Source organism: Molossus molossus, unplaced genomic scaffold, assembly GCF_014108415.1.
Source record: "Molossus molossus isolate mMolMol1 unplaced genomic scaffold, mMolMol1.p scaffold_m16_p_14, whole genome shotgun sequence".
Classification (NCBI taxonomy): Eukaryota; Metazoa; Chordata; class Mammalia; order Chiroptera; family Molossidae; genus Molossus; species Molossus molossus.
The window spans coordinates 85,922,608-85,938,141 of NW_023425349.1; the positions used below are offsets into that span (position 1 = coordinate 85,922,608).

A 15,534-nucleotide genomic window follows, 5' to 3' on the forward strand; every position below is an offset into this window, starting at 1 on the left:
AGAAACATCGACGCGAAAGCGACACATCGAGTGGTTGCCACCCACACGACCCAACCAAGTGGGGACAAACTGCAACCAAGGTACATGCCCTTAGTGGGAACCGAACCCGGGTCTCTCTGGACCGCAGGCCGACGCTCTAACCGCTGAGCCAAACCGGCCAGGGTGGTTTATGTGTTTTTTAAAAAATAAATTCAGAGTTAAGGTAGCCAGGCATAAATTAAGCCTCAGACTATCACTGTTGACCCTCTCGCCTATCTTCAACCTTGGAGGCCACAGCACTGTTTCTGAAGCCCAGCCTCAAATCCAGGGTCTTATCCTTCTCCCCTTGTGGCCCCAAAGACAAACATTCTTGGCAATCCAGCCTGTTTTGTCCTTTCTCATCTGCAAAGTAGCCACAGGAGCTTTATGGGAAGTTGGAGAAGATGCTTCAGAAACTGACACTGTAACATTTGTCCTGTCACTCACCTGGGTCATAACCATCTTGTGTCAAATGACCATGACCTCTCAGATCCCTTTCTAGTCTGGAAATCCTATATATGTGTAATCACTTATTTAATATGGCAAGTTTTTTTTTTTTTTTTGCTTATTAAAACAATTTACCTTTGTCCTTTATGGATCATTTGTCAAATTTTGCTCCATTCAAGGGTTCGGTCAGACACAGCCAATGGACAACTAACATGAGATCTGCATATTCACGAGTAGAAGAGCCAGAGGCCCCGCCTTCTCCTCATGGACCCCTAGCACCTTCTGTTACATCTTTAGAGCCCAATTACATTTTTCACTATAAAAAAAGTTAATGTTTTAAAAACAAAAAGAAGCCCCACCTCTACTCTAAAATTAAGTTTTGTTTTAAAAGAGAAAACTTAAACATCCTTTTAAACATAAAAATGCAAAAGGTATTAGGCAAGTCAATCATTCAAAACTGTTAACACAGTAATTAAAGAAGTGGTAACATTTTACCAGTGTAAAATGTCACCCAATTCAAATCACAGCTTAGATCTTCAATGACTCGAGTGTTTCATCCCACAGGTCTGAGACGTTCTCTTCTTCACCATGTCTGTGTCAGCAGCATCTCACACAGTGGGGTAGCTGGCGGCGCTGGCAATTCCACAGTGGTTGTCCCGGTCCTTGGCCATCTTTATGTAGCCATCTGTGCCCCATGTGGTACCCCAGCTGAAAGAACAGAGGATTTTCCATTTTTTACAAATAACCAAACACATTTATCTTTATTAACAACAACACTTGATGCTAAAACAGTGCACCTGAGGCCCAGACAGATTCAGAAAGAAGCAGGCGAGTCTGCTGTTGTTGTTCATGGCTGAGTTCCAAACCTACACATAATTCTATCCACAAACCTTTTACAGAACCTCAAAATTAGAGATGAAAAAGAAGCTCTTTGGGCCAGAGGTTGCTAAGAACATTTTCAAATTTAGAAAAGCAACGGTACCAGAACTATTTCAATGCCCTAGCAAGCTTGAGACAGTCTCTTAATGTTGCAATCAAATGTTTATGTCTGTGTTCACTCTAAGTGGGATAAAGACTCTGGGAATTTAGAGGCGTGCTCAGAGGTTTGAGGACCTGTATCCAAATACTGACTCCAAAAAGGATTCCACTTCAAATATCAAACATAAGTATTTTTGGCATTTTATACCTATTCTTGACAATCCAATATTTATTGTTGTCTGATTCCACTCCTTGAAAGCCATAGCCAACCACCAGAACACCATGATTCAGTTCCTCGCTGCTGCAGTCTGGATCATAATAAATGCCTAGGAAAATAAAAGTCAATACTGGGGTAAAAACCTCTAGGTAAGACATGACAGTAATTCAACCTACCAATCACAGTAAGGGAGGATCTCAAAATTCAGTTAGATGACATAAATCCACATAAGATTTAAAAACAAGATTTTTTAAACATCTAGGCTGGGAGTCGGGCCCTCCTGTAATACTAACAGAAATACAAATCACCACTATCACTTTTAAAAACAACTTGTCAAGAGGCATAAAAAGACCACTTGTTGAAACCTTATTCTACTTTTAGGATGTCAATCTAAGACAACAGCACAGAACACAAAATTACTTGAACTAAGAGTTTTTTCCAGTTCTAATTTCAGTAGTAAAATTCTTTGAACATTTTAAAGGTCAAAATTTTAAAAAGTAAAGTAAAATAAGCTATACCAATCAAATTATGTGGCCATTTGAATTATGAAGCACTTAACATCATGGGGATACAGGTCAAGTCATGTTGAATGGAAACATCTGGCATACATATTACATGTACAGAATGCACAACTATGTCAAACACACTCACCCAGGAATGCTACATTGAATTCTATACACCGAAGTGTTGGCCTTGCTGAATGTCAGAGTGGTTTTATAATTTTTCTGCCTAAATCTATATAAAGACAAATCTTTACCTTTTTTATAGAACTGGAAGGATGTAAGGCTTGCATCTATAGCAACAGAGATGGGCCCCACACTTGCCACTGCTTTCATAAGGGCCCTCTCCTTCTTATGGATGTCCACAAAGCCAGTGTCATTGGCAGCAGAAAACTCAGGCTTGTATTTGCAAGTGTCATCCTTTTAAAGGTAAAAGGAGAGAGACTTCATTACAACCTACCTCTTGGGGAACATGAGTTCAAGACAGCTGGAAGTTTAATGACTTCTAAATCCAGTTTGTTATAAAGCATCCCAGGAGGTGAAGTGCTGTTGGTTGCTTTGAAATGGAAGAACTAGCTGGTGTGTCCATTCAATGAGATACTCTCGGTCTACCTGTCCTTTTCTTCTGGAGAAATTTGTACTACATAGAGAATGGTATGTAAATCTCCATATAACACAGAAGTAGGAACAGCTATATGGTAACCATCTAAGCAGAGAATGTGGCATTCTGACAGTTTGTGGATATAAATTCTCCAGCCTAAAATATAAATTCTAAATATGGTATCTGTTTTCTCTGAAGTGTTTAACACTCAAAAGCAGAGTTAGAATGATAAGAAGTGCATTTTACCGTTGCATAATATGGGTAGGATTCCTCTGAGTCCAGGCCTTGGTTGTCCTTGACATACTGGAAGGCGTTGTCCATTAGGCCACCATTGCAGCCGTTATTGCCTTGAGACCAAGAGCAGTCCACCAGGTTCTGCTCACTCAGTGAAACAAGTTTGCCAGTTTTCCGGAACATCTGTCCTTCAAGGGCACCAGTTGCACTAAAAGCCCAGCAAGAACCACACGAACCCTGAAAACAAAATTCAAAAGTGCTCAGTCTACGAAACAAATAGCAAGATATACCTTTGACAACAGCCGATACATCAGGAAACTCTTTTAAAAAATAGCAAACTGCACCTTGTTCCACGGTACACCGTTTCAGGGACAGCAGCTCTTTTATGGCTTCCCTCTCAGAGAGACCTGCTGAACACTGTCATACCTGATTCTTCACAGGAGTTACATAGCCCTCCTCTCTCCAATCCACAGATCGGGGGACCTGGGCAAGGGCAGGCTCTCGGAACACTTTCCCGGCCCTGTGCTTCTGGTTTTGAAACCCATTCATCACCTGCCTGAATTCTTCATTGGTCTTCGAGGAAAAGGAAATAGAAAGTTATAAAGGAAGAGAATATTTTGTTGAAGTACTAGGAGAGGAGACACAAAAGCGAGGCCTCCCCCACCACACTCACCATGTCACCAAAGGCATTCATTGCCATGGTGAAGCCATGTTTCCCTTGCTCGTATCCCCAATTGTGCAGTTCAATCATTTTCATGTTCTTCTCCCACACTGCTCTCCTCCACCTTTCTTCATTCTAGAGGCAAAGAAATCAGCCATGGTCTTTATTTCTACTTAAAACCAACTCACCTTCACCAAGTGGATTTGCAGACAGGGACGAAGACAAACCACTGTCAAGGATGTCTCTATACCTCAGGGACCTGTTCTCCAGCACCCACACAACAGGGGATGTATACCCTATTGTGTTAGTAATGGGTGCCATGAAGTTATGACCTGAGCCAGTCTCAAGGAGCTACTCTCTGCTATAAACTCCCAACAGCAAGGATCATTCTCTGCGGGGTCCCCTCTGGACAGTTTCAGATGTTATCAACCTGATTATATAGTTTCCCATGCGTTGTCTTCCACTGGTTCCATTGTGCGTCTGAACTGTGATCAAGGTTTGGAGCAGCTGAGGCTATTCCCAAGCACAGGGCAGCCAGGAAGAGGGAAGGATTCATATTTCAAAAAGCTAGGAAGAAAGAGAAGTGAGTCTCTGATTGGACCATTTCTCCCCCTGAGACCTTATAAGCCACCATGGAGTAAAACATTTAATTTACCCTCCCAAATAATTACATAAGGACTGTGGAGGAAAGCTAAGGGTGTGGGTGGAGAAAAACAATCCTGAGACCCCCATTCCCACGCCCAGGGTGAAGCTCTCCAGGGGTCAGAGAACCAGTTCAGGGTCAGGTAACACAGGCTCTGCAGACCGAACTGCAAGAGGCGTGCTGCCCCGCTCCCAGCCCTCCGCACACGCCAGCCACTCCCAGAGGATGTTGACGCGGTGGAGAGAGCGGAGGTCAGACCTGGGGACATCGACTCCTAGGATCCCTGAACCCTCGATCCCCAAGGCTGGCAGCGGCCCTAGATCCCCGGGTGGCCCGGCTGCGCCAGGCCCAGGCCTGGGGAGGGAGTGGGGTGCTCACCAGCGGAGGGAGCGGCTGCGCAAACGCAGTCCGCACGCGCAGGTCCAGGGATCTGCAAGGCCGGGGCTGTGACCCCCAGGCCTCGCATTTAAGGCCCCGGGTATCGGCCTCGCCCCACCCCGCCCCGCCCCCACTGCCAGCCCGCGCCGAGATTGGTTGAGCCGGCCTGTGGGCGGGGCCTTCGGGTGCCGGGACTCCTGGCTCGTGACCAGGCTAGGTCCCAACTTGTCACAGGGCAGATGGTACCTACCTCACTGGACACTGTGGGAGGTGAGCTGGGGGCCTAGGGACAGCTCTGGGGGTGCGGGTGGGGGGCGTGGGAGGAGTCCCGTGCCTCCCTGGGGACCTGGATCAACTGAATACCGCGAATTTCTGGCGTCAGCAGGTGGTTTACGGAACGCCCCAAGTGGATTTCAGTGTAACCCTGCCTTTTAGAGTTGGTTAAAATCCCTAGAGCGCTGAGAACAGCAAAATCTAGCCTAGTGGTTCCTGTTTGTTCCCAGCAAACTGGGCGGGCTGCAAGGCAGAGGCGCGGGCAGACGGGCTCCCTGTTCCCGGGGGCGCAGCTGCTGGGAGGAATCTGAGGGGAAGGACGGCGCCCAGGGCTCCGACACGATGGTCGAGGCCCAGGTCCCTGCAGGGAAAGGGGGCGGACTGGCAGGTGCCCAGGGAAGGCTGGCGTTTGGAGCGCTCCTTTCCTGTCTTCCCAGGTCGGGAGTGTCTCCATCACAGCCTTCCTCGAAATCCACAGAAAGCGGTCATTTACAGAAAAGTGTGCTTTAATAAACGAAGGAAAGTAGAAACTGCTTTTACCTTCCCACTCTCTGCCTTGTGGATTATGCCTTCCTCAAAGAGATTTTTTGAGATTTAATTTAAGAAAGTTGCTTTAGCCCTGGCCGGTTGCTCAGCGGTTAGAGCGTGAGCCATGGACCAGAGAGACCCAGAGAGGTTCCTGCTAGGGGCACGTACCTGGGCTGCAGTTTGTCCCCGCCCCGCTTGGGGTCCTGTGGGTGGCAGCCTCTTGATGTGTTTCTCTCACATTGATGCTTCTCTTTTCCTCTTTTTCCCTTTCTCCCTCCTACTCTATCTGAAGATAAATGCAAAAAAATGTCCTCAGGTGAAGATTAAATAAAAAATAAAATAAAAAAGAAATTTGCTTTAGTGACTTTTACTTCAATGTTTTTAAATTTACATTTAATGTCAGGATTTAAAGGACAGTTTGTGAAAATGCTTTAAATGGAGGTAAATATATTTATATATTAAATATTAATGTACATAATTAAGATTTTAAGGAACATAAATCAGAAACATACATTTGTTCTTTTTTATTGCAAAAAATTTTCATTGTTGAAAATAACCTCTATAACAAATATTATCAGTACCTTGTTTCCCCTACCACCTCATCCTTTTCTAGGCATATTTTGGAATCCTTTGATAAAAATGGTGTCATGTTTCATGTGGACTTGTGAACTAATTCCTATTTAGGACTAAATTGATAAACCTTCTAGAAGCACTATCAAACGCATAGTTTTGTTTTATTTTACTGTGGTGACATGTATGTAACATAAAAATTTGCATTCTGACCATTTTTAAGTGTACAGTTACTGGCATTAAGTCCACTCACATTGTTGTGTAACCATCACCACCATCCATCTTCAGAACTTTTTTGTCTTCTCAGATTGAAACTCAGTACCTGTTACACAATCACTCTGCATTTCTTCCTCCCCCAAACCTCTGCAACCATTCTTCTATCTTCTTTTTTTTTTTTTAATGGATTTTAGAGAGAGAAAGGAAAGGGAGATAAAAACATCGATGAGAGAGAACATGGATTGGCTGCCTCCTGCATGCCCCCCACTGGGGATCGGGCCCACAACCTGGGCATGTGCCCTGACCAGGAATCGAACCAGTGACCTCTTGGTGTATGGGCCGACGCTCAACCACTGAGCCATTCTATCTTCTTTATCTATGAATTAGACTACTCTAGTTAACTCACATAAGTGGAATCATGTGATATTTGTTTTTTTGTGCCTGGCTATTTCACTAACATAATGTCTTCAAGGTCCATCCATGTTGTAACATGTGTCAGAATTTCCCTTTTTGAAAGGTGAATAATATTACATTGTGTGATTGTACCATCTTTTATTTCTTCAGTCATCCTTATATGGACAAATGGGTTATTTACACATTTGCCTGTTTTGAATAATGCAGCTGTCCACATAGTTGTATAAATGTTTGAGTTCCTGGTTTCAGTTCTTAGGGTGTATACACAGAAGTGGATTTGCTAGATATGGTAATTCTATGTTTAATTTTTTTTCTCTGTTTTCCACAGTAGCTGCACCATTTTACATTTCTACCAGAATTGTACAGGGAGGATTCCAATCTGATATTGTGACAAAAATGTGACAGGCACCTCTCACATACACCAGAGAAGTGTTAAAGTGTTACTGGACAGCCCCCTGAATCGGAGGGAAAGGGTTGTCCCCAACCTCCATCCTTGTCTTCTCATATAAAATAATTTGTATAAGAGACTCTAGATAATATTTGCATTATGTTCAGTGAATTTATTAAAATATTAAAGCATGCACACTTATTAATGAAACAAAGCAAGCAAACCTACACATCTGGTTTACAAAGCACAGATGGACCTCAGCTAATCTGAAGAGCAAGTAGGGTGGGTAGTTTCTGCATTATATACCTTTTTAAAGTTTCTTTGTTAGATATCCTGGTACAGATTAACTCTAAAAGTCTCCCTTTTCTTTGTTACAACTTTCCCATAATTTGTGGGAGGTACCTGGCAATTAAATCCTGACTCCTGGCTTTTTCTGTTCATACTCTTTTTTTCCTCCTCCTCCTTGCTGTTCTAACAACTTCAGGATGATTTACATTAAGTAGTCTTTGATTCCTCCTCCTTCTTCCCCCTTCCTTCCTCCTCCTCTTCTGCATCCAGGTTTTAACCTGTGTTCTCAAGATAAGACCCTGCTACAAGGGGCCTGCAAAGCTTTTTTTAACTTTCCTGTCACAATTTCCCTTATCCCAGAATTTTCCTGGCTTTTCATTGTCCTACAGCAATATGACTTGCAAACATTTTCTTGAATTCTGTGAGTTGTTTTTCATTAAGTTGATAGCGTCCTTTGGTGCACAAAAGTTTTTTAACATTGATGAAGTTTGATTTGTCTATTTTTTTCTTTGGTTGTCTGTTCTTTTGGTGCCATAACCAAAAAATTGTTACCAACTTACTCTCATGAGATTATTCTTTTATGTTTTCATCTAAAGTTTTATAGTTTTGCTGTTAAGTTCGGTCTTTGATCCATTTTGAGTTAATATTTGCATATGGTGTAAGGTGAAAGTCCAACTTCATTCTTTGTCTATAGATACCCCATTCTCCCAGCATGATTTGTTGAAATGACCACCCTTCCTTTTGAATGGTCCTGGTAACCCCATACAATTTTGAAATTCAGTTATTAAAATTTTTATTTTAAGGTCTTTGATTAAATAGAATCTCAAACACAGCTGGAGCTCTTAGATGATTGCAACATTATGTTGTATGGTAAATGACTGGAGGGTTAAAATAGTTTTAATATACCATGGAGTTCAATACAATCAATCATTCAAGAAATCTAAGTACATCTTCTAATATACAGTTTTACAGTTGCCCTTGGGTCACAGAACGAAAAGACTGCACAGGGTGGAGAACCTGCGATGCAGGGACACCTGCACCTTCGGCAATAACCTCGCAGGAGGCTGTGAAGCAGGTGTAGCTCCAAAGAATGGCATCGCCTTTGTTTCTGGACTGTGACACAATGCACTGGAGAAAGCATGGACTGTTTTTATACCAAATGTGTCCCAAATCTAGAATGAGAACAAGAAATGTCTAAATTCCACAGAAATATGAGAGGCCATTTAAGCAAGAATTTGTAACATCTATTTATATAGAATCTGTTAAATAACATCTTACAGAAAGACAACATGGGTCATCATTTTGTTATTTTTTCTGCTCTTCTGTCTTCATTTCTTTGTCAGATAACTGAGATGAGTCCTATTATTTTTCATGGGGTTTTTAAATTGAATTTATTGGGGTGACATTGGTTAATAAAATTATATATGTTTCAGGTTTACAATTCTACAATATGTCATCTGTATATTGTATTGTGTGTTTAACACTCCAAGTCTCCTTCCATTACCATTTATCCCCCCCTTGTCTTCTTCTACCTCCCCCACCCCCTTCCCACTGGCAATCACCATACTGATATGTGTCCATGAGTCTTTCTTTTTTTCTTTGCTTAATCCCTTTCTGACCCAGTCCCAAACTTCTCCCCTCTGACAGCTAGCTGTAAGTCTGTCCTCTGCATCCAAGAGTCTGTCTTCACTCTGTTGGTTTATTTTGTCTGTTAGATTCTACATATCAGTGAAATCATATGGTACTTGTTTTCTTAGCCTGGCTTATTTCCCTTATCATAATACTCTCTAAGTCCATCCAGGCTATCACTAAAGGTAAGATTTCCATCTTTTTTCAGCTGAGTAGTCCTCCACTGTGTACCACAGCTATTTTATGCACTCGTTTACTGATGGGCACTAGAGCTGCTTCCAAATCTTGCCTATTGTAAATAATGCTGTAATGAACGTAGGGGTGCATGTATTCTTTCAAATTAGTGTTTTAGGGTTTTTTGGATATATTCCCAGGAGTGGAATTGCTGGGTCATAAGGCAGGTTCATTTTTAACTTTTTGAGGAAACTCCATACTACTTTGCATAGTGGCGGCAGCAGTCCACATTCCCACCAACAGTGTACGAGGGCTCCCTTTTCTCCACATCCTCGCCAGCACTTGTAGTTTGTTGATTTCTTAATGGTGGCCATTCTGACAGATGTGAGGTGATATCTCATTGTGATTTTTATTTGCATTTCTCTGATAATTAGTGACTGAGCATTTTTTCATATGTCTATTAGCTAACTGTATGTCCTCTTTGGAGAAGTGTCGATCAGGGTCCTCTGCCCATTTCTTAATTAGATTGTTTGATTTTTTTGGTGTTGAGCTTTGTAAATTCCTTATAAATTTTGGATATTTAGCCCTTATCAGTGAATATGTTTGCCCATTTGGTGGGTTTTCTTTTCATTTTGTTAAGGTTTTCCTGTGCAGTGAAAACTTTTTAGTTTGATGTAGTCCCATTTGTTTATTTTTTCTTTTGTTTTCTTTGCCCAAGGAGATATATCAGAAAAAAAAACATTGCTATGAGAAATATCTGAGATTTTACTGCCTATATTTTCGAGTCTAACATTTAAGTCTTTAATACATTTTGAGGTTTATCCTTGTTTATGGTGTAAGAGGGGGGCCTAGTTTGATATTTTGCTCATATCTGTCCAATTTTCCTACTACTATTTATTGAATAGACTGTCTTTACTCCTTTGTATGTTTTTGTCTCCTTTGTCAAATATTAGTTGACTATGAAGGCATGGGTTTATTTCTGGTCCCTCTACTCTATTCCATTGATCTATGTGTCTATTTTTATGCCAGTACCATGCTGCTTTGATTGCTATGGCCTTGTAGTATAGTTTGATGCCAGGTAGCATGATTTTTCCAACTCTGTTCTTCTTTATCAAGAATGCTGTAGCTACTTGGGTGCTTTTGTGGTTCCATATGACTTTTTGGAGTATTTGTTCTGGTTCTGTGAAATATTCCATTGGTATCTTGATAGAAATTATGTTGATACTTACCTGGCAGGGGAGATACCATGATCACGGAGGTGGTTTTCCCAGGGCGAGGCTTATCCATTGCACTCCGGATGTGCTGACCCCTGCGATTTCCCCAAATGTACATATACACAATGGAGTACTACGCAGCGGTAAGAAAGAAAGATCTCTTAATCTTTGAGACTACATGGAGGGACCTGGAAAGTATCATCCTAAGTGAAACAAGCCAAACAGAGAAAGACAAATTTCATATGATCTCACTTATTTGTGGAATATAATGAACATAACAGTTTGAGGAATGGGGTAGTCCCAGAGACGCGGAAGCGGGGTACAGACTGACAATCCCCTAAGGAGTGGGGAGGTGGGGGAGGGATGAACCACAGAACTTATACGCATGTATGCATGAACAGTGGACATGGACAACAATCTGGGGAAGGGGCAGGGACGGGAGTGGGAGGGGGGAATCAGTGGGGGGAAAAAGGAGAATCATCTGTAACAAAAATTAATCAATAAAAAAAAGAAAAAAGAAATTATGTTGAATCTGTAGATTGTTTTGGGTAATATGGACATGTTAATGCTCTTAATTATTCCTATCTGTGAACACAGTATATGCTTCCACTTATTTGTATCTTCTTCAATTTCTTTCTTTAGTGTTTTATAGTTTTCTGAGTATAGGTTTTTGCATCCTCGGTTAAATTTACACCTAAGTATTTTTTTAAGCAGTTGTGAATGAAATTGTTTTCTCAGTTTCCCTTTCTGATAATTCCTTATTGGTGTATAAAAATGCAACTGATTTCTGCATATTTATTTTATATCCTGCTACATTACTGAATTCATTATCAGTTCTAGTAGTTTTTTTTTGGTGGAATCCTTAGGGTTGTCTATATATACTATCATGTCATTTGCAAATAATGACAGTTTTACTTCTTCCTTTCCAATTTGGATGCCTTTTACCTCTCCTTCTCTGATTGCTGTGGCGTAGACTTCCAGTATTATGTTGAATAAGAGTGGTGAAAGCAGACATCCCTGTTTTGTTCCTGATCTTAAGGGAAATGCTTTTAGTTTTGCTCATTGTGTGTGGTATTGGTGGTGGGTTCGTCAGATATGGCTTTTATTATGTTGAGCTATGTTCCCTCTAGTCCCACTTTGCTGAGAGCTTTCATTGTAATTGGGTGCTGGATTTTATCAAATGATTTTTCTGCATCTATTGATATGATCATGTGGTTTTTACCTTTATTTTGTTTATGTGGTATATCATGTTTATTGGTTTGTGGATATTGTACCAACCTTACAACCTTGGAATAAATCCCACTTGATCATGATCTTTTCAATATATTGCTGGATCTAGTTTGCTAATATTTTGTTGAGGATTTTAGCATCTATGTTCATCATGGATATTGGCCTATAATTTTATTTCTTTGTGGTGTCTTTATCTGTTTTGGGAATTAGGATAAGGCTAGCCTCATAAAATGAGCTTGGGAGTCTTCCCTCCTTTTGAATATTTTGGAATAGTTTGAGAAGAATAGGTGTTAGTTTTCTTTGAATTCTTGATAAAATTCACCCATAAAGCCAATTTGTTTGTTTGGAGTTTTTTTGTTTTTAATTACTGCTTCAATTTAATTAATTGTAATCTATCTCTTCACATTTTTTTATTCTTCCTGATTCGGTTTTGAAATATTGCATGTTTCTAGGAATTTGTCAATTTATTCCATATTGTCCAATTTATTGACATATAGTTGTTCATAATATTTTCTTACAATCTGTTGTATTTCTTTGGTGTTAGTTGTTACTTCTCCTTTGTCATTTCTGATTTCATTTATTTGAGTTCTCTCTCTCTCTCTTTCTCTCTTTTTTTTTTTAGTGAGACTAGTTAAAGGCTTATTAATCTTGTTTATCTTTTCAAAGAACCAGCTCTTGGTTTCATTGATCTTTGGTATTTTTTAGACTCTATTTTTAAATTTCTGCTCTGATCTTTATTATTTCCTTTTTTCTACTCACTTTGGGATTCCCTCCTTCCCCTAAGTTCCTTTAAGTGTAAGGTTAGATTGTTTATTTGACATTTCTTCATGTTCCTTGAAGTAGGCCTGCAATGCTATGGATTTCCCTCTTAGGATTCCTTTCACTGTGTCCCATAGATTTTTGGGTCATTATATCCTCATTTTCATTTGTTTCAAGGTATCTTTTGATTTCTTCCTTGATCTCATTGTTAACCCATTTATTGTTTAGTAACATGTTATTTAGCCTCCATGTCTTTGTGTGCTTTTCAGTTGTTCTCTTGTGATTGATTTCTAGTTTCATACCATATGATATGATTTCAGTCTTTTTATATTTATTGAGACTTTTTTTTGTCCTAACATGTGGTTTATCCTAGAAAATGTTCCATGTGCTCTTGAAAAGAATGTATATTTAGCTGCTTAGGGGTGAAATGCTATGAAGACAGCAATTAAATCCATCTAATTTAGTGTGTCATTTAAGGTTATTGTTTTGTTGATTTTCTGTCTAGAAGATCTATCCATTGATGTCAATGGGGTGTTAAAATCCCCTACTATGACTGTATACTCTCAATCTCTCCTTTTATGTCCATAAAGATTTGCTTTATATAATTAGATGCTCCTGTGTTGGGTGTGTAAATGCTTACAAGGGTTATAGTCTCTTGTTGAATTGCTCCCTTTATCATTATGTAATGTCCTTCTTTGCTGCTTACTATAGCCTTTGTTTTAAAGTTTGTTTTGTCAGATATAGGTATTGATACCCTAGCTTTTTTTCCATTCCATTTGCATGAAATATCTTTTTCCCATCCCTTTACTTTTAGTCTGTGTGTATCTTCCATTCTGAGGTGTGTCTCTTGTAGACAGTATATGTATGGGTCTTGGTTTCATATCCATTCAGCTACCCTATGTCTTTTGATTGGAGCATTTAAGCATTTTACATTTAAGGTGATTATTGATAGATACATTTTTTTTTTTATCCTGACCTGAGAACATCTTTTTATTTATTTTCAGATACAGCAGAAGGGTTAGAGGGAGGAAGAGAGAGAGAGAAACATTCATGTGAGAGAGACACAAGGACTGGTTGCCACCCACACAACCCCAACTGGGGTCGGGGACAAACTGCAACCAAGGTACGTGCCCTTAGTGGGAACTGAACCCGACCTCTCTGGTTCACGGGCTGATGCTCTAACCACTGAGCAAAACCATTCAGAATAATAGATACATATTTAATGTAATGTTATTCTTTTAACTCCTTTGTTCTTTTTTCGTATCTCTTGTACTTCTCCAATTTTATTTATTTATTTATTTATTTATTTTTGTTTGTTTGTTTGTTTTATCCTCACCCGAGAATATTTTTCTATTTTTTGTACAGATAGAGCGGGAGGGAGAGAGAAGAAGGGAGAGAGAGAGAGAAACATCGATGTGAAGAGACACATCGAGTGGCTGCCACCCGCACGACCAACCAGGGCCGGGGACAAACTGCAACCGAAGTACGTGCCCTTAGCGGGAACCGAACCCGGGTCTCTCTGGACCGCAGGCCGACGCTTTAACCACTGAGCCAAACTGGCCAGGGCAACTTCTCCAATTTTAAATGATAGCCTGAGTGGAAAGTAGCCTTAGTTGTAAGTCCTTGCTTTTCATCACTTTTAATATTCATGCCAATCTCTTCTGACTTAAAATGTTTCTGTTGAGAAATCAGTTGACAGGCTTATGGAAGCTCCTTTGTAAGTAACTGTCTTTTATAGCTTTTAAGATTCTCTCTTTGTCTTTAACCTTTGCCATTTTAATTATGCTGTGTCTTAGTGTGGGCCACCTTGGGTTCATCTTTTTTGGGATTCTTCACACTTCCTGGACTTGTGTGTCTTTTTTCTTCATCAGGTTAGGGAAGTTTTCTTTCATTATTTCTTCAAATAGATTCTCAATCCCTTGCTCACTCTCTTCTCCTTCTGGTACCACTGTGATGTGGATGTTGTTATACTTTGTGTTGTCTCAAAGATCCCTTAAACTATCCTCATTATTTTAAAAAATCTTTTTTCTTTGTGTTGCTCTGATTGGGTGTTTTTTCCCACCTTTTCTTCCAAATCACTGATTTTGAAGCTGCCTGTTAAGCTGAGTCATTGAGTCTCTGGTGTAGTCTCTGGTACTAGTGGATCCCCCATGAGGGGGAGGTGCCTGGTGGGCTTCAGGAAAGGTGGTGGGTATGGTACCCACACAAAGTTGCATGACTCTGTCCCAGATTTTGCCCTAACATCAGCAGGATGGAGCTACTAGGAATTGGGGGGGGGGGGGGGAGTTGGGCAACCAGAGCCTGGAGTTTGGGTCTTCCAGAAGCTGGGAGGTTGTTTCTATCAGATCTCCCATGAGGCAGAAACACCAGTAAGGTTCATGGGAAAGTAGGGGGGAATGGCCCCAGCTACAAAGCCAGGTAACTGAGTCACTGACACCCCCCAAGTCTGCCCAGACCTCTACACCCTGGCCAAGGCAGCTGACTCCTTAGCTGGACCTAAGTTCTATAGGGTGGGGCAAGAGGGAGTCCAAAGGATGGCACAGTTGCTTTCTCCCAAGCAGATTCTACAGTGAGAGAAGTCCTTTGTCCAAGAAACCTAGCTTCTGTGGTAGGGTAGAATGACTTAGCACAGGGATCCTGATAGCTGTCCTCCAGTTTCATCCCCAGAGCCTCTTCTCAGGTGATTCTGGTTCACTCCATTGTCACTCCAAAGCCTAGGGTAAGTGACTGTCAACAAAACTTTGTGTGTTGGCCCTTTAAGACAGTACCTGTGTCTCCAGCTGTCTCTTCCTGGAGGACAGAAACCCCCACTGCTTTTCACAGCAAACTGTTATGTGAGTGCCTCTTCCTGGCTTTGGTGCTCTGGGCTGGGGATTCAAACTAGCCAGAGATGAAAATGTTTTAAATGCAGGAAAAGTATATATGTGTGTATATATATATATATGTATATATATGTGTATATATATGTATATATATGTATTTTTTATCCTCACCTGAGGACATTTTTCCATTTTTTGTTCAGATAGAGTGGGAGGGAGAGAGAGGAAGAGAGAGAGAGAGAGAGAGAGAGAGAGAGAGAGAGAGAGAGAGAGAGAGAGAGAGAAACATTGACGTTAAAGGGACACATCAAGTGGTTGCCACCCGCACAACCAACCAGGGCCGGGGACAAACTGC

At 40.9% G+C, this 15,534-nt stretch overlaps 1 protein-coding gene and 1 non-coding gene across 2 annotated transcripts; one reads left to right on the forward strand and one right to left on the reverse strand.

The window, feature by feature from the left end:
- Positions 1 to 901: 901 nt before the first annotated feature.
- Positions 902 to 4,776, reverse strand: LOC118629594 (cathepsin L1-like). Its single transcript, XM_036261058.1, has 8 exons — positions 4,678 to 4,776; positions 4,087 to 4,223; positions 3,669 to 3,791; positions 3,422 to 3,568; positions 3,008 to 3,232; positions 2,418 to 2,580; positions 1,652 to 1,769; positions 902 to 1,173 (listed from the first exon to the last, which is right to left on the reverse strand). The coding sequence occupies exons 2-8, from the start codon at positions 4,210 to 4,212 to the stop codon at positions 1,074 to 1,076; spliced, it is 1,002 nt and encodes a 333-aa protein (XP_036116951.1). The 5' UTR covers positions 4,213 to 4,223; positions 4,678 to 4,776; the 3' UTR covers positions 902 to 1,073.
- A 5,602-nt stretch (positions 4,777 to 10,378) lies between these two features.
- On the forward strand, positions 10,379 to 10,542 carry LOC118630383. The gene has a single exon (XR_004959617.1). It is a non-coding gene; the product is annotated as a U1 spliceosomal RNA (small nuclear RNA).
- The last annotated feature ends 4,992 nt before the right edge of the window (positions 10,543 to 15,534 follow it).

Excerpts from the sequence above, each read along its gene's own strand:
- LOC118629594 (XM_036261058.1), bottom strand. The coding sequence starts at position 4,212 with ATGAATCCTTCCCTCTTCCTGGCTGCCCTGTGCTTGGGAATAGCCTCA. Across the intron at positions 3,569-3,668 it reads TGAATGCCTTTGGTGACATG|ACCAATGAAGAATTCAGGCA; the intron begins GTGAGTGTGGTG and ends TTTTCCTCGAAG. Across the intron at positions 1,770-2,417 it reads CTTCCAGTTCTATAAAAAAG|GCATTTATTATGATCCAGAC; the intron begins GTAAAGATTTGT and ends TTATTTTCCTAG.